Source organism: Meleagris gallopavo, chromosome 3 (assembly GCF_905368555.1).
Source record: "Meleagris gallopavo chromosome 3, MGAL_WU_HG_1.1, whole genome shotgun sequence".
NCBI classification, from domain to species: domain Eukaryota; kingdom Metazoa; phylum Chordata; class Aves; order Galliformes; family Phasianidae; genus Meleagris; species Meleagris gallopavo.
Genome location: NC_139406.1, coordinates 85937491 through 85964052, shown reverse-complemented (window position 1 = coordinate 85964052; position 26562 = coordinate 85937491). Strand labels below are relative to the sequence as shown.

At 36.9% G+C, this 26562-nt stretch overlaps 1 protein-coding gene across 7 annotated transcripts in view; it reads right to left on the bottom strand.

The window, feature by feature from the left end:
* The window catches only part of EFR3A (EFR3 homolog A), a 70881-nt gene extending 53288 nt beyond the window's left edge, over positions 1 to 17593 (bottom strand). For 3 of the 7 annotated variants that reach the window (XM_085221695.1, XM_010709375.3, XM_085221689.1), the window contains exons 1-3: positions 17491 to 17583; positions 12811 to 12860; positions 7167 to 7256 (exon numbers count right to left, since the gene is read on the bottom strand). In XM_085221695.1, the coding sequence (XP_085077821.1) occupies positions 7167 to 7179 (13 nt within the window). In that variant the 5' untranslated portion in view covers positions 7180 to 7256; positions 12811 to 12860; positions 17491 to 17583. Of the gene's footprint in view, positions 1 to 7166; positions 7293 to 12810; positions 12861 to 14430; positions 14567 to 17490 lie in introns of all 7 variants that reach the window. The other 4 variants (XM_085221691.1, XM_085221692.1, XM_085221694.1 and 1 more) reach the window with 4 other exon arrangements.
* Positions 17594 to 26562: the final 8969 nt, after the last annotated feature.

Below are 26562 nucleotides of genomic sequence, written 5' to 3'. Positions count from 1 at the left end.
ACTGAATTTAAACAAATAAACAAAATCCCGAAACATTTCACTACCTCACCCAGGAAAGAAGAACACTACTAAATGGAGTGAAGCCACTGAAAAATGATTATTTATTTCTTCAGTACCAATTCAACCAAGATAAACCCGATCCAAGTAAAACAGATTCACTTCAGACAAGTAAGCTGTTCTGCAGCTCTGCAGGATGCAGTCACTAAGTTGGGTAAAAGGAATATGTTCCAATTTGAGCTGGTTTGTCACCCAAACTCCACTGATGATTTCCTTCTGGTACCAGGCATAATTTGTCTCCCATCTTTATGCCATTTAATACAAATAAATATGAAAGTTAAAATCAAAGCTACAGAGAAGCTTACACTATTGTAAGATAGCCAATGTGAAAGTTTTAAACAGCACACAAACACACAGACACGCACATTTAAATCTCAACAATGATGGGATTTTCCAAATTAAAAAATGCACGTTATCTACTGCTCAAAGAATCCCATAACCCACATTTCATATGTTAAAGCTGCAGCTGCACATATTTACCAACTGCGAGGATACTGCTTTTTACGAGCATTTATTCTACACAACATCAGTAGCAAGAAATAGTCCACTTAATCATAAAACGATCGTTACACCTACCCAAACACATACATGGTCTTGGTTCAAAAGCAGAATTATAATCATAGGCTTTTTCTTGCTCAATAGTTGGAACTTGAACATACTGCCTCATTCTGGATATGATTTCACTCCCCGGTACTCTGTCCCTCAGAAAGTTGCTCTGTTACACTAGCATAGAAGCAGTTACTTCACGAGAGGGCTCTGTGATACTGTAAGCTTATCTGATTAGTTCTGTGACATCTACATAAAGCCAACAAACACGTGAAAAACTTCAGTATCAAATTCCGTTAACAAAGCCGAGCGTAAGAAAAAACAGAAAGAAAAAAACTATACTGTCAATGTTTTGGATTCACATCTCACCAAGACAAACTGAACAAAGCCAGTTTCACTACCTCAGCCTCTCCGAACATGTGGGTTTCTCACTTACATGGCAACAGAGAAAAACATCAGCATATTTAAAAAAAAAAACTTCTAGTCATTTGGTTGCCACAACCAAATTTATCACTGAAGACTGATGTGTATTTTGGCAAAACACCTCGCTTATTTTGCTGAATAATGGCCAAAAAATAATAAATAAGACAGACTGTTAACTATAAAGGAATTTTAAGCAGAAAGATTTAAATGTAAAGTGGCTCTTTAATTTTAAATAGGTTGGTAAAAATTAACATTCTCTCTGATAATACTTGAAAATATAAGCAAGGATCACAGAACTTTAATCCTTAACATCCTTGATCAGAAAGGGTATGGTACATCAGGGAGAAATTCCATTCTCAGGTAAGCAGTTTTGAAGTTACTTTCCAGCTTCCCCTTATTTTCAATTGTCTCATTTGTTTTATTTTCTACTTTGCAATCACTTGCATAACACAAATAACTTCTTTTTTTATTTTCTTATATTTGAGATGATAAATGTACACAAAAATAAATTTGCTTCAGGGGAATCCAGAGGAAAGTGCATAAACTAACGCTGACCACTACACTGGCCCTACCTGGCTGGGTGTGAACTGTTAGCATCAGTTGATCTAATTCAGAGCTGAAACTATTTTCAAGGGCATTCCCCTTCTGGTACTAAAAACAGATCAAATACTTTGGAAAAGCGAAATTATTCTGGCCCTATAAGGAAGTTAATTAGAAATATTCTTCAACCTGCTATAAAAAGAACAAAAGCTCTAAGGAGGTGCTTATCAGCCAGCGCAGTGTCCCTCTCGTGCTCCAGGGGAGAACAGAGGACTCATCATGTAAATCACCTCTTATTTGCTATTTCTTACTCCAGCACCATTTGCCTTCTACTCAGCTGGTCCCCATCCTCTCCCCACTGAGAAGCTGCAAATAGAACATCGAGCATACAGATCCAATTTCCCCCTCAATAATGCAGTAGTCATCTTGATACCAGCTTCTCACCCCCATGACAGCAAAATCTCAAGACAACAGCAAATGTGAAAAATTCCATCCAATACTTACATTTGACCACTGTACATTTAATATTTTGGTGTTTAATTAAATTGAAACAAACAAACAAACCAAACAACTCATTTTCTCCCTTACAGTAAATTTGTACAGGTAATTCTGGTTTTATATGACTTCAAGACCAGTGCTTTTATACTTGGATGGAAAGATGCAAAAATAAGTAAAAGCATGCAAAAATTAATCTATTACCATCCCATAAAAACAAGAGATGACAATGCACATCAAGCACCTTGCAAGAAACAGATTAAAAAAAAAGAAAAAAAATCTAGTTAAATAAAGCTTACCACTAAGCTTCTTCAACAAAGCACTCTTTTCAGAACCATTAGCAATTAAAAGAAATCCCCAGAGAAGATATTATCTTTGGGATGGTGCCTTTTAAAGACTTCTAATCCATTAAAACAAAGTTTTCCATTACAGCAAGTTCTCTGGTTACATTCTTTCTCATAAGTTCCACTGCCTACAGTGTTTCCATACCGTCTCTTCTTTCTCCTACCTTTGTTGTTTTCATATGGGAACTTTGTTTTACTTGCTCATTTCCGTTCTCTTCAATACCACCTCCTCTTTTCCTACTCTGAGATACCACGAGAGTTCTCTATTTTTAAAACATTATTATCATCTAAAATTACTCTAGTTCCAGTGAGAGAAGCTCTATGACTTATTATGCATTTTGCTTCTTGTCCTTACTTGTACTTCTATTGGCAATAACAAGGTCATTTATTTCTTATTACTAAAACAATTAAAAAAAAAAACAAATTTTATTACTCCCACTCCAGGAAAGACATCTGGAAATACACATCTGCATAAATCTCCTTGATTCTTTCCCATTATAGCTAATACTGATAATATGTTTGATAATATTGTGGACAAGTACAATTTTCATTCCTGCTTTCAGAGTTTGCAATCAGGAAACGAGTTTTGGTTGATAATACCTCTTTCTTTTTCCTCCTTTATGAGTTTGTCATGATACTCCTATTTATAAAAAAAGAAATACTGATTTTATAGCAGCGTTTCATAAATCAGGACAAAAAGGGAACACGGGCAAAATACTGTAGTAAAGGTGTGGGGTTAGGAAAAGAGAGCTCACAATACCTTGTGCAGCCTCTGAAGCAAGCACACAAATATGCATTATTTCTCCCTCCAGACAAGTAGAAATACAGCATAGAGCAGAGTCATCACAAACATTGACAAAATACCTGCTGCACTTAAGGGCCACATCCATTAGCACACTGAGCCAGCAGGATATCCTTTTAAAATTTAAATGTGATGGTAGTATACCTACTATTTAATTCAGAATAAATAAAGAAGGATTGACGTAATCATAGCAGCCTCTTCCTGCTCTCACCAACTCTCACCAATCCTATCTTTCTCCCCCTCTCTGACTGTCTGGTTCTTCCAGAGATTTGCAGCTGTAGCAGAACCGTATCTCCCATCACAGTGCTGATCCTGGCAGAGGATTTCCCAGTGTCAGATGGACTGACTTGTTCAGCCTGGCTTCACCCTCACTCTAACTTTCCTGAGCAAAGTACAAAGAACTACATCCTTATATTACACTCCTCTACAGGATGCACTGATAATGCACACATTTGCACCCTACTAACACCACTCAGTTCCCACATTGCTGGGAGTGGGGAGTAACACTAACCTGGAAGAGCATTTTGCAGGCAATGGGACTGTGCCTGAAACAGAAGGACACTATAGCAGCTTTGGTTAAAAGGCTGAAGGATAGCAAGACAAGCAGCAACATGACCAAAAGCTGGCAACAAGAAGTCCCTGAGATGTGCAAGAGGCAAAACTATTCCAAGAAGGTTACTGCTTCCCTCTGGTAAACTTCTAGCGATACCTCAAGATAGTCACGATTGGTAAACTACAGGTAAAAATATTTATCTATATATCTGCTAAACACCTCAACAAGCATTCATGCCTGATACCTAAGTCGAGACTAAAAAGCTTTGCCAAGATGCTCAAGCTGGTCACACTTTTTCTTCCTACTCCCAGCTCCAGGTAGCCAAGCAGAGAGCCAACAGGAATGTTCCCCATGTCACCTTCCCCAGTCCTTTCCCCACTCCCACTTCTACTTTCAAGTTCTAGACTTTTCCTGCTTCTCTTCCCATTGCACGTCCTCATAGATTTACTCTCATTTAAGTACACTCAGCTGTAAACTTCAGTACACATACAGAAATTTGACAAACGCTTCCTTACTAAAATAGAACTTTCTTTGTACCAGTATTTAAGTAACAGATAACAGGAATTATATATTTTCTCTCATTGTACATAGAAAGCACCATAAGAATATACCATGGCACTCACAATGAGAAAACTCAACGCAGCAATTGTTCTGAGGCACACAGATAGGGTCCAAAACGTGCTAAGACATCTCCTCCTGTTAAGCAGCATAACATTTAAATTGCATGGAGTTTACTGAAAAATCAAATGCTCAACAAAATACTGCAATGTTACTTGAAAGACAGTCACAGAAGACACACAAGATTAAGTATAACCTCTTGGCTGAGTTGAGCCAATTAAGTACCCTGATTGAGTCTACCTCTAGCTTATTTGATGTTCTCAGGAAGCATTAACAAAACGTGATACTCCGATTTGGATACATGAGTGTATTTACAGAATACTAAATTATTTGGGGCTAGAAAATTTTAAGTCTCTTCATAAATTATTATGAATAGATCTCCAGACCTGCCTGTACATTACACTGTACACAACTTCTTCCCTGAAGACAGTCTGATTATAGTTCATTCTACCCCCGCTAAAGATCAGCTTAGTGCTAAACCAAGCAAATAGAAGCTCGTGTAACAACTTTTCAATATTAACAGTTGTTAATTCACACGTGAAGGATAGAAATTACATCAAAGAAAACCTTCTGGTTTAATTTAAATTATTAACAATCATAAGGATATTTTGTCTTCTCCATTAGTGCCACAAAGTGCACCAGCTTCAATCCATATGTTCCAGAGTAACCACAATAAGTAGTGCAGCTGCTACCAGAGTCTGAATGATTATCTCTTCCTCAGAACAGCAAATGCAATGGTAGAACACACATCTTGAAGACTCTGTCCAGAACTATGTATCCCAGCTAACTGAAAAGGAGCCCACCCCTTCTGTAATTTCTACTCAGCAATGGGGTATTTAAGGAATGTAAAGTAAATGACAACTCATCTGCAAATCTTCAGTAGCTAAAGGCTATGTCTCTTTGCCATCACCGCTCTGATCCCACTAACCTGCTCACTCTAGAAAATAGCTTTATAGTTATATAGAAAGAAGTACATATATGTACATGTACACATGTTGTTAACCATCTAGTCTCAAATGCCTTAGTTAGATGTAAAAACCAGACTTCTGCCAAACAAAACAAACAAAAGAAAATGTTTTCCTCTTGAATTTGAAACAACTCTACACAACTCTGCAAATAATTAAACTGCATGAACATGAATTAGACTATTGTGCTTTTGATACAGATTTTTTATAAAGATTTTTTTTTTTTAAATAAAGAATTTGATAAACTAACAAAAACTGCAGTCCAAATCTTAAGACTTTCTCATATCTTTTTTTTCGATTATTTGGGTAAGCTATTTCTGTTCTTTTTATAGTTAGGACAAGACAAGAAGAAAAATGGTCTGGAATTGATCTGATCCATGCTGACACAGTCCCACCTGCTTTGTCATTTTTGCAAAATGCTCAGAATTGAAACTGCCGGGATCTCTTACCCTGCAAGCATGGAGATGAAAGTGCTCTAGTGCTAAATTAAACCTAATTGTGAGGAAAAAATTCACTACACTTTTCACAACTCAAATACTTACAGTACTTACTACATTTAAAATAACTGATAGAGGAAGCTTTCCACTGTGTTCAGACACAACGTTTCTCCTATTTTTTCTTCTTTATAATGCTGATTTGTTTAAGTCATTGAATTTAAAAAGAGACAAAAAATGTATTTGAAATCAAATCTTTATCTTTTATAAAGATATATAAAATCACCAATAATTGGGAAAGATTAACTTTTACTTATTAAACTTTTACCGTCATTAATGTAGTTTAGAAGAAGAATTCAATACTTTAAAAAAAGCCAAAGTTCTTAAATGCAAAACAGGAGCATTCAGTAATGCTCGTTTCACATGGCACATGCAAATCACCAAAGGGTCAGCAGTTCAACATCCATGAAACATTCTTCTTGAGAACTAAGAACAGGCACATCAGAATACCCCAATATTCATTCTACACAAATACATATTTAAAGAAAAAAAAGGCAAGTATTTCAATAATAGATTTAACTAAATTGCTTTTTATATTTTATTTGTAGAACATCTGAGAATTCCCTGATTTCAAGATGTCTTGGGAGTCTGAAGACTCTTAAATACATTTTTGTAAGACAACAGTTCTGTAACTGTTTAAGATTTTGAAATGTAAAAAATTGCGACATACACCTGTTGGAAAAATCACATACCAACCTCTGCACTGGTATCAAAAGGTTTGTAAACTTTCAGTCAGCACTATTAATTGTCATAGGTTGTTTCCTTGAATACATCAGCTATGAAAAATCAGAATTTGCTAAGATATTTCACATTATGGAATTAAGCTGAACTTTGATTGTTCAGCTAAGCATCTTCAAATACCAGAATTCAGAGCTGTTCTCCTTTGGACACAATCATCAGCCAAAAGCTACAACTTACTAGATGAGGTAAAGTCTCAGTCACCTACTTACCCCCAGCTTTCTACTCACTCCTGTCTAACTGCTGTATGAATTAATCTTGAATGATGTCATTTTCTAGAAATGAAACAGCATTCCTTGAAAGCCAAGATTAATGTACACAGTTAACTTCTGTCTTCAGGAATTCATTAGTTATCTGATTTTCTCAAAACCACTGGGGATCCTTGTGGCATAGCAGAGACAGGAAAAATAGCTCATATGCCATATAAAGGACAGGCCAAAACATTTTTAGAAGCAGTTTACTCCAGTCTTTCCACAGATGCATGCATTTAATCACATACTGATAAGCTTAACCCCTCCCCAAATCAATTTTTCTTTGTCATGCATAAAAAAATAGGACACTTGCATGCATAAACAGCATGAGACTTCTTACCCTTTCGTCCCATGATTGAGAAATCAATAGCAAATAATGCTGCATATGAAGGTTAATCGACTCATTGAAAAACCACTTGCAAAGCAATTTCTGTAAATAATAATGACAGCAATATTTTAATAAAACCTGAAAAAAAAAAAACCCTATTAGGCTACATTTTAACATTTGATATGCATAGTTTAAAAACACATAAAGACTTTAATCTGCACAGAATCAAGTTCTGCTCCAAACCCTTTGATTGTTTAACAATAATAAGCCCGGACAGCATGCACAAAACTGACAACTGAGGAAATATACTTTCTAGCTTTTGACAAGCAGTGTGTTGGACAAAATGTATTCATTTCTTGGCTATACTGAAGAATGTTCTAAAACAAATGGAAGGCCATAAAGGGAGAAATGATGTCACTAGATATTATCTGCAAGGTGTTGGCACAAATGGTTTTCTCTTTCTATGGAGCATACATTCTCCTATCCCAAGTGGGCAAAGGATGACACATATACTGAGAGAATTAACAGCCAACAGAAACCAACAAAATGAATATTTACTCAAAATTAAGAGATCTTAAAGAAACTCACGTAGATTCGTTAATAAATACGAATGCAGCCACCCTAATAGCACCGAAATCACATATGATACCACAGGTGAATAAAAACAGAGCTACAAAGTACATTTTTCCTTGTTGTAAGTTACCAGATTTTCCTTTCTTAATGAAAAGATTGAGATTAGTTTTATTTTCAGTGTAGGAAAGACAACGATCTAAAATTCAAGCCAAGCCATCGGTGTGCTATTAACACTGTGCTGACTGACAGCAGGGCACGGGGACAGCAGTGCTGTGCAGTGCCGGCTCAAGTGATGGCTAACATTGCATGCATGTCAATACACTGGCTAAACGCAGGGCTCTGAACAGCAAAGAATACATAGCTGTGCTTTCTGTTTTGATAAAGGAATTTGAAAACAGAATCAGAGAATTTGAAGGGACCTCAAAAGATCAAGTCACAGAACCACAGAATAACAGAATCCTCACAGTTGGAAGGGATCCTTAAAAGCCATCTGGTCCAACTCCCCTGCAATGAACAGGGATACGTACAGCCAGATCAGATTGCACAGAGCCCCATCCAGCCTGAACGACTCCACGGATGGGGCATCCATAATCTGCTTGGGCAACCTGTTCCAGTGCCTCACCACCCTTACTGTAAAATACTTTTTCCTTATATCCAATCTAAACCCATAGCTTGGGGCTCCAAGACTACAAAAATAAACAAATGAATAAATAAATAAATAATCACTGATTTATGTGATTATTTGTGAGACCATTCTTGGTTGATACAAATAAATGACTTGAAAATTTTCACATGGATTGCACAGAGTTGCAATCAGACATTCAACTCAAAAATCTGTTTGTGTCTCTTAACTGGACTTTCATAATCTGTATTTTAGAAAAATATCCTCTGCTTCACAATCACACCTTACTCATGTCATCGTGTTTTGGGAGCACACACATTTTGAACAATTGTTTACAAAGCTGAAGTACAGGAAGAGTAAAATGTCATCAGATACCTCTGATGAACAGCCTGAGAGCTCACTAGGAATTGCAGCCACTGCCATCGAACCAGACTGGTATGTTAGTCTCACAAAAACAAGGTCAAACATCCCACTACTTCTATGCTTTTGTTCCTCTTTCTTTTCTTGTCTGTGTGTTTTAAGAAAAATATTTAAGATTAAATATTTTGTTACTTACAAAGAAACAATACTGTATTTTTTGTGAGGGCTGCTCCAAAAGTAATGCCTTCTGTTTTATTATGCTTGGCCATAACACCAGAGGTGGATGTTGGCAGTATAGCAGTAGAGGTTAAGCCTTCTCACCAGTATTCCATTACATTTTTTTGCCATGTTACAGACGGCAGCAGAGGGGCAGTCTGAGCATCTGACATGGAAGTACACATGAAACAAAGGTGTGTCACTGAATTCCATGCAGAAAAGACTGCAGCCACTGACATTCATCAATGCCTGCTGAATGTTACCGGAAGACCAAACAGTGAACATGTGCACAGGGAGGTGGTGGGTGGTGCTTTTTAGCTGTGGTGACAGTGGGTCACCTTCGCTGGTGCAGATATAGGTTCTGAGTGCAGCATGCAGGCTCCGGTTCAGTGCTGGTGAAAATGCACAGCTAATGGTGGTGACTATATTGAAAAATAGTGTTTTGTAGTTGAGAATTTGCTTTATCAAATAGTGTTATTGTGCTCTTTCCATCTGTTGTCATTTCTATGGAAACTGGATGCATCACTTTTGGAACTGCACATGCACATAAGGTCCAAGACAATTTCTATTCACTAAACAAACAACCAAGGCAAGCCAAAAGGTTGGACACCCTTGTTTTTGAGAGTCATAATGTAACTATTTTTACACTATTCTATGTAGTCAACAATGGAAAACAAATAGAAACTCTACTGCATACAAAATTAATTAAAACAATACAAAAAAAAACAATTTCATTAAGTGGAAGGTCCCATTTGGGATTTTGAAGTGTCAAGGGTACACAAGAAACATGTAAACATTGAGGAATGTTATAACTTAGAACTACGATGTAATTTTTTGCCATAAAAGCAAAAAAAAAAAAAAAAGAAAAAAAGAAAAAAAGAAAAAAAAAGCAAACCAAAAATGCATTATCCTTTGAAATATTTATACTGACAGAAGTAGGAATACATCTTCAACCACCATAAGGGTATTTTAGAACTTTACTTCACAGAGAAATAAACTTTTCCTTCTCATTAATCATGTCATTAATACAGAATAAACCTAGAACTGTCAGAGAACTAAATTCTCCTAAGTTGTGGAGGAAAGAAACTCAAAATGAAAACAGTTAATGCCTCTTAAAATAAGTTCAGAAGATTAATACGAGTCAAGAATTTACTCGTATTTTAAGTATTCAAGTGTATTTAAAAAGAGAATTTCCTTTTTTTTTTTTTAATAAAGGTTACAAAGCAACTTTCACCAAGAGAGCAAGAAGAAAAAAAAAAAAAAAAAAGGAAAAAGACAATCAGACCATTAAATTGCTCTATCTTATACGTCTGTATTGGTGACTTCCTTAGTCTCTGCAGTGCACCTCAACTTCGCACTAGTTATCTCTACAAAGATGACAGTTAAAACCCATAGGGTATTCTAAGTTTTGAGGAAACAAAATTTTACACAGTTGAAGGTGAAGCAACACTGTTACTCAGTATATTCCTAGAAGTGTTCTGAAGTTACCAAAATGATGACTTCACCATAACCGGGAACAGGCCAAAGTATAGACTGTTTTCTCCATAACTAATACATGCAACTCTAAAATCAACTAATCTCTGTTGATGGCAAATAGTGTAGGGGATGTTTGCATTAATAAACTTTTCAGTATTATTAATACAACGGCAAAATACAAGGAAATCACATAGTTATTTTTTCTTTTTGCTCTCTGAATTTGCATGTCAGTAAAGCAGTCATAAAATGACCTGCTAAGCATAAGCCAGAATCAGTATAACATAACATGTACTATTAACAAAATCTTGAGAATTAAGGATATAATTTAAGTACGTTAAAGAAAACAAGACTAAGTTACCTAAAAGAAACCTCGTTAGCTAGCAAACTGTTGTTTGAAGCATCTGATTAAGTGTGAATATTTGGAACATAATGCCCAAAACCACAAGTCTTAATTAAATGTTTTCTCAGAAGATTTAGCTACGCTTTCTTCCTTAACAGAAGGACTCACATCCTTTCATTTCAAATACAGTCAAAAACACCAAAAACAGCTTTGCTCCATACCAATTAAATGAAATTATCTGCATAAGTTATTGAGCAAGGAAACTGAGGCCGCACATTTGATGACTAAAAACTTATTTTATTCAGATTGTCTTGGTGGGAGAAGGCAGTAAACTATTTATATTCTATTTTTTAAACAAAAGAACTAAGTGACATTTTAATCTAAGGTAAATCAGTTAACAAAATTGTTCAAATCAACTTGCTCTCACTGTACTATAATACCAGTGAGAAATCTTATTTACTTTCTCACATTTCCTAACTTTCATTTCAACTTGGGATGAAGGCAATAAGTTTGTAGCATTAATGTCCACGCTATTTGCACAAGAGGATATAAAGTTATAGCTACAAAAAAAAAAAAAAAAAAAAAAGAGAGAAAAGAAACATTTTAGCAATTTTTTTTTATCACTGTTGCAACAATTTCATATATAAAGGCCATGCCATTGCTAGTCACAGCCAGCAATTCTACATCTAATAACAGTTAATAATGGGGGAAATAGAATTTACAATGACTGCAGAATGACTTTTTCAAGTATCTCTAGCAAAAGTTAAAGTCCCCCAAAAGATTTAATATTGCCCAGAGACCAAAACCGTGGCTTTTCCTGACTTTCCATACCACCACTTCCACATCTACACATTCCTTAACTACACTGAGTAAAAGGGTAGAAAAAATATTACAAGGCACCGATACAGACTCACGCAAACAAGCAGGACAATACTGAAAAAGATGTCATGATGATCTGAAAACAAACCTTCAAAGTTAACTCTCTGCAGTAGAAACCTATTTTACCTCAGTATGCTCTGGAAAGAAATTAGAGGAATCTATTTAGAAGCCTAAATCAGTGGACAAAGTCGTCCCTTACACATTCAGAACGCTGAAGTCTTGGAGGCTGCACAATGGTGAAAGGTACCTCTATCAACAAAATAATGCTTGCTTCCATTAGAATCCAATCTCTCTTTATTGCCACAATTTTGCAAGGAAAATATTAATAAAGTACTGTCATTTCATAATTCACACGAATGTTAGTAAGGAGTAACTTGTCCTTACTAATTCATTCATCAAAAAAAAAAAAAAAAAAAAAGCAACCTTTTAATTTACCAGCTTAATTGTTAAATAGTTGTTAGACAAAACAAACACAGCAAAACACTCTCCCAGCAAAAATTAATATCATGGCGGAGGCCTTAATAGTATCAAAACTACAATTAAAAGGCAGCAGCAGTTCATGATATTGCAAAAGTTAGACCACAGCACAGTCTGAATATACATATTTGCCACTATTTTGTTACATCAGCTCACAAATATGTAAAGGCGGAATTTCAAGTACTTACCACAAAATCAAAATAACTCAAAATACTTACAGTGAAGTATTTTACACGACAGTGATTCTATCAGTACTACATATCAAAACATTACCATTACTTACAGATACTTTCAGATCAGACATTCATAGATGTAACGATGGATCACTACAATTACTTAAAAGTATTTTTAAACAATCACTAATCACAGCTTATAAAAATATAAGGTCACTCCAAAAAATAGTCCTCAAATGATTCCCCATGAAATGAAACACTTGCTAAACTCATTATAAGCATGTAATTAAAGTGCACTCAATATATTTTAAATCATTAAACTCAATGTTAAGCTGTGAGCATCTCCTGAAAATATATGCTGAGATCTACAGAGACTGCAAAATATCAAGATCTTAAGTACCTTAAAAATAACAGCAAGTATCATTTATCGACCTTCCCCCCCTTTAAATTTTGTTACAATTTTTAGTTCCCAGAGAAAATACACATATCCATAAAAACCTCTAAACATTATCTTTAAGTATTTAAGGTAACAATACTTACTAGCAGGCATTGTTAATCAGTAATCTGTCTTCTATTTTGCGAGGTATAAGCTATAAGGAAAACAAAAATGTAATTCAAAACAATAATTTTGGACAATTTACATCCAAATATATGTAGAAAGTTATCAAGAATGAGACAAGTAACATTCTTTAGCTCCAACACCACAGACTGTTACCACAGAAACCCAGATGTTCACTCTATCTGACCAGAATAATATGCACATTTTTCCTATTCTTGAAATTCCATCACCCTGTTCTTACATTTGATGTCTGATTAAATGCCTTCTTTGCATTTATTGAGATGATCTTCCTCACTGTTTATGGTGCTGAATGGTGAATATCCATACAAGGTACTTTCACTTCAAATGCAAGTCACAGCACAGGGGATGTGAAAGGTTTCTACTCTACGCAAAGAAAATGATGCTAAACATTCATGTGCATTTTCTGTAACATTTTTCTCTCAGTATTAAGAAAATAGATTCTAGATGAGAGAGCAAACAATTATAAACAGAAGATGCTTAACATACTTTTGATGCAATTAGGTATTTTCCTGCCACTAAATCAAACTTGAAACAAACCATTTTAGGAATAAATATAGCCTAACCTACTGTTTAGATATTGAAGTGCAAATTATTTGGCATTTTTCTATATTAAACCAGCACACGTGAATTTTAGTAACAACTAAATGCAAAGAGCCTTGCAAATACACCTCTTCACAAATAGAAAAAATCTCAGATAAACAGTGTATTGCTCCTTTCAAAAATAAGAAATGAAAAAACAATATTCAACTAATAATTGTTGTATATGTATATATAAAACACAGATTATTTTTCCAGGTACTAACGATGTGAGAATGAACATTTAATTTGGTCAGAAGTATGTTTAAATGACACCAAAGCAAGAGTCAGAAGTAGCATAATTTGATATGAGGAAATTTCTTTTTAAGTGAGTTGCTCAAACAGAACATTTTTGGTTTCATTTTAAAATAGTTAACTGGATTTTTAATTACATTATGATTTGTAACAAGTCCACAAATTCAAAACGAAGCTACAACTTCTACGCGCAAAACACAGCCCACAGCTTCCAAAATACAGGGTTGAATCACAGGCAGATTAGGCCTAGGGCAAATTTTTGACCACAGATGCTGCTATCTCCTGAAACAAATGCAATAGAACAGCACTAACTAAAATAAGAAGCTTCTCACGATGACCCTGCTTTGCTGTTTGCCACTGGAATAAATTCTAAGCATTAAAAGAAGGAAAAAGAAGTCCAGTATTTGACGAACAACAACTCAACAACTGAAAAAAAGGTAATGCCAACTATGATAAGGCAGTCATAATTTAGTTTAGGAATGACATGTGAAAAAGAAGACTAGAGGCTGTTTTCCTAATGATAATAGTAAATCTAAACACAATTATAACTAAAGTACAACCTTTCTGAATCTACACTTAAAAAGCAGATCAACATTTGTGTGACAGGTGAGGGTCACTTTTCTTAACAAAAACTTTCAGTTTCATTTATAACCTTTTTAAAACAACTTGGCAAGGATGAAGAAAGCCACTGATTCATCAGATTCCAGAAGCACTAACATAGGAATAAAAACATGCTTTGTTGTGCTTACTGTTTCTGATCCTGATCACTCTCTCCCTCAAGTGTGCATCTTCTGTCTTTACTTCAAATAACCCAGGATCCAAAATTAAAGGATAGTTTAGAAGTTGAAACTATTTCTTTATTATCCCAAGATTCCACAGACGGCACTAAAAGCCAAACAGAAGAACAGACGTATTTTTCTTGTTCAGCTTTAAAAGAATAAAAGCAACCACTGTAGACATCTAAAATGGAAAGATCTCATGGCCCATATTCCATTATGTCAGATTATCACAGTAATTTAAGAGTACATGACTCTATTCAGTGAGGGAAAAAAAGTATTCAGAGCTTTGGACCAAATCTGATTTCATAAGGATTGTCTTTAAAAAAAAAATAAGATTATATGCACAAGTGCTGGATGATGGGGAAAAAATTGTATTAACAGCGGAATTATTATCTCGGTCCAATAGAATTAAATCTGTATTTCCAAAAATGTATATACCCCTGAGCTTCAGCTGAAGAAATTTGTATATTACGGTGTTGTATTTTCTTTCTGTAACTACACCATTATGTAACTCCATTATGTAACACTATAAATAATTAACTTAATTTGAGTATTCAAAATGAGATTGTAAACTGGGCACCCATCCATTCCTGCAAATTAAGACAAAGGAAAGCACAGGTTCAGGCTTCTCTCGCAGTCAGATGGTCTAGGCTGGTGAGCAGGCATGAGTTGAAAATGCTATAATGCACTACGTATTAAGTTCTGACATTGCTTGTTTCCCCACTCACATTTTCTACTGAAAAATTGATCGAAACAGCTAGTTTTGTCAATAGGTAATTAGCTAAAGAGATGTAAGATTAACAAGTCCCATGCTTACTCTTAAATATCAACAGTTTGGCTCCAAAATGCAGTTTTCAAAAAAAATGTAGCTTAAAATGGATCCTTCCCCCCTTTCTCAAAGGCCAGTGTAACCCAATATCCATTTCAGTGTCAAAACTGAAAGCACCACTCCTATACCTCTGTACATACACTGCCAGCAGTGAGTTAAAAATCCATCAAATAAATACTTCTCCTCTATTCCACGTAAAGAACACAATATGCTTTTACATAAAAAGAAAAAAAAAAAAAACACCTTCAAAGTTGTTTAAAAATTAGAGTGATTTTACAAGTATTCCTTCGTTACAGAATTAGGCTAGACAATTAAAAACCACTGATTTCAACAGACGCTGTCTTTACCCATACTTTTTACAGCTTAGATAATTAAAAATGCAGTTCACTTTCATAATAGCTGAAGTTAAATTGATGAGTCTGAATATGCCAATGCCTCCTTCCACGTATATTTCATACAAAAACTGTTAATTCTTTTCTCCTGCATAAGTTTGCTTCAGAAGTAGAGAGAAGATAATGTTCCTCACTAACTGCCCATGTTTCCTTAAGATGATGCCAGACTTAAAGCAATCATCTTCAAACTAATATTAAACTGAAACATCTGATGTAGCTTTACAAACACAAACTGGCTAACTTGATTTAGATATAGGAGTTAAAACTCATTTTGATATGGGACTTTTCTACAAATTCTCCAACAGAGCATGGAGATACCATAATCCAACCCAGGCTTTTTTATTCCTAATATCTCAGCTCAAAGTACTATGGGATACCTCTCTAACCACATTAAGCTTAAAGGAAGAAATGGTAATATAATTAGTTCTCAGTAACAGAATTTGTGAACCTACACCTCAATTACCTTAAGCATGGCTCCATGCAGTGTACTTACTGGCACTGCCAGACAGTGCTGGCAGAAAAATGCACAGCAACACCAAAGCATGTAAGAACTTTAAAGTAAAGCGTGAAGCTATTTAAGAATGCTCACTGTATAGTCCAATTGGACAGTCTCATTGTTCAATTAATGTTTATCATAGAAAAGTCTGGGTTGGAACAGACCTTCAAGCTCACCCAGTTTCACCCCTGCTGTGGGAAGGGTTGCCACCCATCAGATCAGGCTGCCCAGGGCCCATCCAATGTGGCACTGAGTGCCTCCAAGGATGGGGCATCCATAGTGAGATACTGCTGTATTAAAGGCCATTTCATAGATTCATACAATTGTCTGAGTTGGAAGAGACCTTTAAAGGTCATCTAGTCCAACTTTCCTGCGATGAACAGGGACAGCTACAGCTAGACCAGGTTGCTCAGTCTCATTCAGCCTAACCTGGAATATCTGCAGGGACAAGATATTCACCACATCTCTGGGCAACCTGTTCTACAGCAGACCCTAACAAAGAGTCTGCACTCTTCCTTATTACAATCCCCCTCTGGATACTGAAAGACTGCTAACTGGTATCCCCACAGTGTTCTCTTCCCCAGTGTGAACAGCCCCAGCTCTCAGCCTGACCTCATAGGGGAGGTGGTTCCCAACAGATCCGTGTCTCTCCTGTGCAGAGGATAACACATCTGTTGTTACCAACCTGCCTGAACTGCTCACCAGGAGGGAATGCCATCCAGATTAGGAAGGCAGGCAGCTGGGATCCCTCACTAAGGAAGGGGTGATTGACAAAGCGACTGCAAAAAATAAATTCTCTCCCTGCCTGGATGCAACTCCTGTCAGGTGTGAAGGAAAGGGATCTCTACAAAGAAAGCTTTACATGTTAGCCAGGACCACCATGGAGAGAGGCACCCAGTATCTATGGAGAAAGCCACCTAGGAAACAACTCCAACCCAGTCTTCCTCCAGTGTTTGCAAACTGATAGCGGGGACCTAGCAAGGCTCTGGCTGCGGAAAGTCTCACGGAAGGCCTCCTGCCCTCCAGTGCCATGCAGGCATCACTCAGGCAGAGCCCTCCAGGGCCCTCCTGGGGCCCTCCAGGGACAGCAGCACGACTCGCTCAGAGGACGTCCCGCGGCTCTTCGCTCACCTTCCCTTTCTCTTCCCTTTTCCCCAATCCCTCACCCCGCCGCAGCCACTCAGCGCCTGCCCGCCCACCTCACGCCACCTCCTCACTCTCAAACGGGACAACAGGAGAAAAAAGAAAAGAAAAAGACGGTCGCGAAGACAGAAACAAAGAACAGAACTGCTTCCCGGCTGCCCCACACTCACCTCAGCCACCGCTCCGACTCAGTTCAGCGGCCGCCATTTTCTCCCCACCCCCTCTCGTCCTGCTGCCTGCCCGCAGCGCACGCCGGGACCTGTAGTTCTAATGGGGCCACGCTGCGTCACGGCCGTACTGAATAACTGGAACGGAAATGAACGTAAAGCTGCCGTGGATCCCGGGCAGCGTTAGTTCTTAATGCGTTCTCCTTGAAACCAGCTTCAAAGTCGGACGTATTCGATGCCTGGTTTTCTAGACGGGCAGGGAGAAGTATTAAATACTTGCTTTCTGTTGCTTATGAGGGAAGTGCCAGTCTATTGAATTGGGTTGGTGAGCCTAAGGTACTCTAAGCTGGTAGCTAAACTATTAGTAAAAATGACATGTTTCACTGGTTTCTGTGTGTGATTTCTGATTTTCACTGATTTCTCTGTGTACTATGATCGCATCATGGTACAGCTGGTGAAGAACTAACATTTAATCTGCTTGAATCTTTTTTCCTTCATTTCCCCAATTACAGAAGCAGTATCAATGTTTCTGACTCGTGCTAATTGAAAATAACCACTAAAAATGCCAGACAGGGAAATGAGATGTTCCCACGCCTCATGGTTTTTAGCAGTAGCCAAGCCATATGCAGATTTGGGAAAAATGACAAAAACTATCACAATATGCGGGGGAAACCAAGGGAATTGGTAGAAGAATCCTTTTTTTTTTTTTTTTTTTTTTTTTTTTTGCATGATTTCTGAAATACAGGTTGTGGTTCTGACCTGAATATGATAAATATCATGAGAAAAAATGAAGGGTCTGTTTGCTAAGGATTGTATGTGGAGTTGCTGCCTATAAAAGATAGCCTTTGGTCTTAGATTTATGGTTTATGATTTTTTCAGCCAACGATGGAGAACGTTAAGTTACTCCATACAGCAGCATTTGTCCTTTGTCCATTTGTTTTGCTAATGATAAGAACTTTCCTAGTCTTCTCTGAAATGTGGAAGAGATATCCCACAGATTTATCAGATGTGCCTCCAAGTTCAGAAATAATTCTTCCAGCAATCAGCTACAAGCAGCCTGCTCTCTTTATTGGAATGTTTTGTTCAGGATATTTCTGTCTCATTTTTCTATTAATTGTGCATAAGGGAGTAAACGTTCCAACATACTTGTCATGCCATATGTTATCAGGAAAATGCTGGCAAATAGTGCACCTCCTAGTCATTGGTAGCTGTCTGAATAAGAAAGGCATCAAGCCTGGCTGATGCCCATTCAGCCACTACACATAATTTTAAGTAATGCTTTGAGTGACATGTCCTTATTACTCTATTTTTCTTTTGTTTTAAAAAACACTAACGCAATTTAAAACCACAGTTTCAATTGTCAGACAGTACAACTTCCATGCCTGTGATAAATATCTTTTTTTCTTTGAGGGTTTTTAAAATGTTTTCTTCTAATTTCCTTGCATTACAAACATCTTATGAATATCAAATAGACTTATAAAGCCCAAAACAGAAAATAGATTCAGTGTTGGGATTGTAGTTTGTTTGAACAGATACAGTATATTTTAAAGCAGTCCTCTTTTATGACATTAGTTACTACATGGTTTATAAAATAATGCTCAATAAAAGTCATTAAAGCCCTTAGCCTAATTGTAGTGCTGCTGTTTAAAACAACTGTTTTCCTAATTCAATTTCAAAATAGAGGAAACAGCTGTGGTCTATGAATATGTATGTGCCAATCTCTGTGAGTTTCCTTATGTATTATGTTGTGAATAGCAAATTTAATTGTGTAGTACATGAATTTATCATTTCATTGAAGGCATCAGAAGAGTATCCCGCCACCTTTATCTCCAGCAAGTTTTCCATTCACTGTCAATAAAAGACAGACCTCTTCCTTTGATTACACCTAGGGCGACAAACTGCTCAATAGGGAGTTTAATTAAGTGCATGTGAAATTTCCATGCAGTTTATTTTAGTCAAGCCATTCAGTATTACTTTTATTCATCCCAAACCCATTTAAGTGTACTGGTCGATATTACTCCCAACATCTCCTAAATCTTCTGGAGCTACAGTTCATATATGTGTTGATCCACAGATTCACAAAATTCTGTGTCCCAAGTGACCTGCCAATTTTTTTTTTTTTAAAGTGGTTATGATAACACACACACAAGTCTTAGATCTTTTCCTCTTAAAATACGTAAAGTATTAGACAGAAACATTCAGTTCCATGTCCAACAACATGGAGATGTGATTTGTGCTAGTAATTTGGCATTAGCAGTTCCACATTTGCTAATTAGATTTCTTATACACATAAAAGTACAATAAAAGTGTCCAGTGTCTGGAACAAGCAGCAAAAAGTACCTTATTATTTAGCAAATGGAGGTACAAAAGGGTAAAAGGAATGATTAGTTAGTGTTAGACAGTCTGGGAGTATGAGCTCTTTTCAAGGTTTTTTAAAGGAAAAAATAAAAAATATCAACTGACTTAATGCACCAGGAGCAGTCTAAGGTAGGGATTGCAAAATGTTACATTGCTTTTCTACCTGTATAAAAAAATATTTACATTTAAAATATTTAGTTTCACATAGTTTTATGTAAACAGAAAAATAAGAGATAAGAACATATGCAATATACATCAAAAATAAGCAAATAAATGCTGAGTTGGTGAATGATGTATATTGCTGCTCACCACTACATTGTATAAAAGCTTTATGGTAATTCATTTTGGATTTCAGTAGTAAGAAGCAGTAGTTTTATTGAGATGACTGCTTGGCTTGCTCAACTACCCATAAAGAAAATCATTCACAGGCATTTCATTTGACTATTTTTTTATTTTTATAATTAGTTGCCAGTTGAATTTTTATTTTGCAGTATATTTTTTCAACCACATATATAAATATGGTTCATTCTATAAATGGTGGCAAATACAATATTTTATGAGCAGCCAAATGTAGTTGATGATAAGAGAGATTTCTAGCAAGAGTAGTTCTATTGCAGAGGTCAGATCCTCAGGCTCTGTGTTAAGAAATTTGCTCTTGTCATAGCTCATTTTGGCAGAAGGCAGAGTGGATGCAAACTGACGATATTAACCAGCCCGGAAAGCAGAGAGTTCATGCCAATTCAGCCCTGCAAACCACCCAGTAGCTCATGTTAGATTTTTTTTTCCCAGTCTCTTCTTGAGCAAGGCTTCTCAGTGACAGCTCTGCTCACTAGGAAGACAGCTGTCAGAAGGACAGTAAAAATAGATTGGAATGATTATGTTTTTTTCAAGATTCTCAGAAAGTGCTGAGCAGCAGTGTTGGAAAAGTTGGTGTCTTGCAGATGTCTTAGAGCAAGAATATTCAGATCACCTCCAAAATCCCCAAATTCTTTTAAAATTATATTCATATGTACCTGAAAAGAAATTCTACGTAAGAATTAAAGGTGATGAAATTACAGAGATGTTTTTGTATCATATATATAACATATGTATTTGATGACCAGTAATAGTTTATAATATAAATGATACAGATTCTTTGTTTTTTTTTTTTTAAAGTTATTTAAGTCCTGAAACCGAAGAGAGTTTACAAGAAGTTTATTCAGACATTAAAAGAGATGTCCAGACTACAAAAGATTACGTGTTTTTAATCACAGAATCATAGAATGGCCTGGGTTGAAAAGGACACAATGAACATCTAGTTTCAACCCCTGCTATGTGCAGGGTTGCCAACCACCAGACCAGGCTGCCCAGAGCCACATCCAACCTGGCCTTCAATGCCTCCAGGGAGGGGTCATCCACAACCTCTTTGGGCAACCTGTTCCAGTGTGTCACCACCCTCCTCCTAATAGCTAACCTAAACTCCCGTCTCATTCCCCCTTGTCCTATTACTATCCACCCTCATAAGCAGCTGTTCCTGCTCCTGTTTATACGCTCCCTTCAAGTACTGGAAGGCCACAATGAGGTCTCCCCGGAGCCTTCTTTTCTCCAAGCTAAACAAGCCCAGTTCTCTCAACCTTTCCTCATAGGAGAGGTGCTCCAGCCCTCTGATCAACTTAGTGGTTCTCCTCTTGGCCACTCATAATGGCCCTTAATGCATTAGGAGTGTTTGCCATAATAACATTTTTATAGATTAGAGCAATTCTGATAGAATTTATTTTTAGGGCTGGTGGTGTAAACATGTAAACAGTTTTATATTACTATATTTAAATGAGATGTTGTTAAAATTTAATTTGCTTGTCTGACTGAGAGCAGGAGGGCAATGGAGTACAAAACCTTCTCCAATACTGAATAGGGGGCAATGTGATGTACTGAATATTCTACGTGAAACTCAGAGTTTCTGTAAAGATAGCTGACTAGATGTAAGATTCCCAGTTGTTATACATTACATTTTTTCCCACTCCAAATCAGTGCCATTTTATATTAGTCAAGTTCATAATCCATTTCTCAGGGCTGATTTATCTTGGTATATTCTGTATATCTTCAACTGAGGCCTTCTTTTCCCTCTACTGTGTAATAAGAGACTAATGTCAAAATTTTTCATTACCATCACATCCAAAAATAGAATCTAATTATTCTTTTCCATTTCCAGGCCCAACTGAATTTTTCAGAATCGAGTAAAACCCTATATAAAAACATGAATTTGCTTCAGTTTTTTTGCAACTAATACTTACTTACTTACTGATAACAAATAATGCACATTAAGTTCCATGCAATTTATTTTTGTTTATTTTTCTTTGGATTTTAAGGCTTATGCAATCGCCTGTCTTATCAGTTCCCAGTAACGTATCCTCCTCTGCCAGGAATAGACACTAAGACCCAGGAATCCCATCAACCTTCTGTTGTTAGCTGATTTTTTTAAATACTGGAAATACTGGAAGTAGAGCTATCTAAGAAATGACTTGGATCAACTCAAATACTTTCATTTCTTTTAAAAAATAATTTCCTGCCCTTCTCATTTCAGTTAAATCCAAAAATTGTGCTCAGCTGGTTTATAACATTTTACCCCTTCCTTTCTTTTTAGGTCAATTCTGAAGTCATACTGTACAACACAAAATCATCAATATATTTCATTTAGAAAGTATCTGTATAGACATAGCATTTTTTTATTTTTTTCCACTCATAACTACTTGACATATATGTCAGATTTGCATTTTTCTTCAGATCTGTAATGTAGAAAATAATAAACAAATTGCTGAGCTCTATTTAAGAAATGCCAGGAGGTGGCATGAGCCTACTTATTTTACTCCTTCAGACTCAGGTGCTCAGTTTTGCACTGCGTATGATCAGGTACTATTGCTTCCACTTGCACCTCTGCCCCATTTTATGTACATAGCTACTATGAGAAACTATTCGCTAATTTGTTTGATCATCGCTGTTCAAGATGTGTATCAATTAAGTGTTTACAACTACTTAGATTTTGCTTTTAAAACTTCATTTTTATGTGGACTCTTGCCAAAGATCTTGCTGGTACTTGTCTGTGTTCACAAAATGGAATGTATTAATTTGTTTTACATGGCACCTTTTTGAGATGAATAGGGGTTACACTATCTCATTTGAATAGATGCATCATTAAGGTTTGGGGTATGGAATTTGAGATGCAGAAATCTTGACTTTTCTGGTGAATTTATGTAGGTGGTCAGTTGCTACTGCTATTCAGAATGGTTGCTGCCACTGCCTATCCACTCATTCTAACATCTCCTCTCCTGTGTCCTAGGAATAAAGTTTGTATTTTCCTCTCTTACTCCCACCATAGCAGTGTGTGTGAAAAGGAATGAATGCTGCTACTTCTTTACTGAAAAAAAAATGTGAATAAACATAAGCTAAGAGAATCATAGGAGATTGTGGGAGAGAAGAGTAGAAGCTGGAGACCAAGACCCCATGTCCTTCTTTATCTGAGATTCCTCCAGAATTGTGCTGACAGCACTTAGTATCCCTTATCAAAAGTTCTGCAGTCATCACTCGGTATCCCTCATCTCTCACCAAAATTCTCCCCAAATTTACTTGTTTGCCTCAGCCATGGGATCTTCCCAGCTCATTGCCTGCATTTTCCCATGTTTTTCTCCAGTCATTTCCCACCTGCTTTCCTCTTACCCAGCTGCCATTTACATTTAGACTGAATTTTGGCCTGTGTCTGAACAGTTGAATAAAAGCCACTATATTCAAACAGAATGCTAATGAGTATACTCGCACCTTTTTTTTTTCCTCTTTTTCTTTCTCCTTTTTTTCCTCTCCTCTCCTCTCCTCTCCTCTCCTCTCCTCTCCTCTCCTCTCCTCTCCTCTCCTCTCCTCTCCTCTCCTCTCCTCTCCTCTCTTCTCTTCCTTCTCTTCTCTTCTCTTCTCTTCTCTTCTCTTCTCTTCTCTTCTCTTCTCTTCTCTTCTCTTCTCTTCTCTTCTCTTCTCTTCTCTTCTCTCTCTCTCCTCTCCTCTCCTCTCCTCTCCTCTCCTCTCCTCTCCTCTCCTCTCCTCTCCTCTCCTCTCCTCTCCTCTCCTCTCCTCTCCTCTCCTCTCCTCTCCTCTCCTCTCCTCTCCTCTCCTCTCTCCTCCTCTCCCCTTTCCCTACCCCTTCCCCTTCCTTTCCTTCTCCCTCATCAATTTTTTGGGGAGTTTCCCACTTAATTGTGCCAGTATTCCAAGTTCACAAATACAGTACTATGATAAAGCTGTTTCTTTACTGAGTTTATGTTGAAAGCAGCAGCCTGGGAAGGGATCATACCCTCAGTGTGACATCTGTGACTATGAAAATCTGAGACAAGTTTCAGATTTTCTCTAAAGTGTGTCAGCTGGTCTTGCGTGCTTACAACTCAATTCTGTAAACGGTATATCCTTCATGGAAAGGAATTCACATGAAGTATCACGCTGAAGACATAACATTCCTTAGAGCCAAAACTGATCAAAGAGGTGGTAGCCAGTAAGGTCAGCATTTCCAAGGCTAGGTGACTGCTGTTAGTGAACTAGCCTGATGCTATCTGTCATTCCTAACATTTTTCTTTAGGCACTGGAGTTTGCTTTTTGGCCCAAACTAATCCAGAAAATGTACGACCAAGTGCCATGTCCTGCCACACGATTTGTAATCCCATGAACCCTGGGCCTACTCAACGTGAACTGGTGGAATCTAAAATTCTTCTGAATTTTCCAAGCTAATCTGGATGCTCAATGAGAGACTGAAGGATTAACAATATATTTAAGTACACAAGCTGACTTAAAAAAAAAAAAAAAAAAGAAAAAAAAAAGGCCAGAAAATGCAAAGCACACAGAGTGTAAAAATGCAGCTTTTTGACATTGCTGGCTTTTGAAGTCACTCTAAGAAGTGAAATTCAGAGAATCACTGACAGGGTCAATTTCTGACATCACCTTGCCTTTTCAGTTGAAATAAGTGAGATTGCATTCATGTGAATGAGTAACATTTAGCTCAGTGTGTTTCATCCACATTAGCTGCTGTAGGAAAATTATCAGTTTCTTGACCACATTCTGTCCTTTTTCTTGGAATAATTTTGGCAGACAAACAAATACAGCATTTAGGACTGTTTAGTATGCCTAAGAAAAGTCTTTACAGTTTCAAATGCAACAGAATTTATAACCCTCTTTAACCCATGCTGTCTTTTCTGAATAGGTGATTTTTGAATATAAGCAAGCATTTCTAAATTGCTTATATATTTCAGTTGCTTCTAGTTTCTGTTGGCTTTCTGATTGTTCTACAGAAAGTGTGAAAGGTAGATTTGCTTTACTTCTATTTTTTTAAATAGCCTGCAAAAAAAAAAAAAATCATTTTCATTGAAGTAATAACTTACTGTTTCTGAGAAATAAAACTTTAATTTTATAATATTTGAGATGATTTCCGAAGGAGGAATGAAGATATATACATATATGTATTCAAATACAGACTTAGATCTATATGTAATACCTTGAATCTTCAGAGTAAAGGAACCAAGTGAAAATCTCTTTTCTCAAACAAGTCCTAGAAGCAGTGTATGCTGCTGTAACTATTGCAGTACTATGTAGTTTTCTTACATTTAATTTATGGAAGATAACTGGGTTATTCTAATAGCAGTCATCTATTTCCTTTCACTAAAATGCTCTTATTGTTTAGGTAATTGGATACAATTGGCTGACAAAAATGATAAGCAGTGAGCAAATTTACAATGTACTGTATTTATACTGCAGATGTGCAGGTTCTTTTATGTATTATTAAAATGTGTTCCAAAACAAAAAGGACTTCAATAACAAACATACAGTGTGGCAAAAGTCTCTATGAAGAAAAATGCAGATCATCTGCAGCCAAAGCTTCTTCATTAGGACATTATTTAAATCTTTGTAACATCATGAGAAGGCTTGTTTAAAATACTTTGGTGGCATCAGGGTACAGAGTTGGATTCTAATCTGCCATATATTCATTCCCTTGGTGACTGTCTATAATAAAGTCAAAGTGGGATGAATTTACATCCATTCATCCACAGGATAAGTGGCGTTCCTTAGGGATCGGTGCTGGGACTGGTGTCATTTAACGTCTTTGTAGGTGACGTGGACAGTGGGATTGAGTGCACCCACGGCAAGTTTACAGACACCAAGCTTAGTGACGCAGCTGACATGCTAGAGGGAAGGGATGCTATTCAGAAGGATGTAGGAAGGCTCGCAAACTTCAGTAAGGCCAAGTGCATGGTCTGTACTTGGGTAGGGGCAATCCCAAACATAGGTACAAGTTGGACAAAAAATGTCTCTGAGAAGAAGGATTTAGGGGTGTTGGTTGATGAAAGACTCAGTATAAGCCAGCAGTGTGTGCTTGCAGCCCAGAATGCCAATTGTATCGTGGGTTGCAATCAAAAGAAGCATGACCAGAAGGTTGAGGGAGATGATTCTGCCCACTACTCTGCTTTTGGGTAGACCCTACCTAGAGTACTGTGTCAAATTCTGGGAATCTCAACAGAAGAAGGACATCAAAGTGTTGGAGTGTGTGTAGAGGAGGGCCATGAAGATGATCAGAGAGCTGCAGCACCTCCCCTATGAGAACAGGCTGAGAGCCTGGAGAAGGCTCCATGGGAACCTTATAGTAGCCTTCCAGTATATGAAGGGAGCCTACAGGAAAGCTGGGGAGGGATTTTTTATAAAGGCATGTAGCGATAG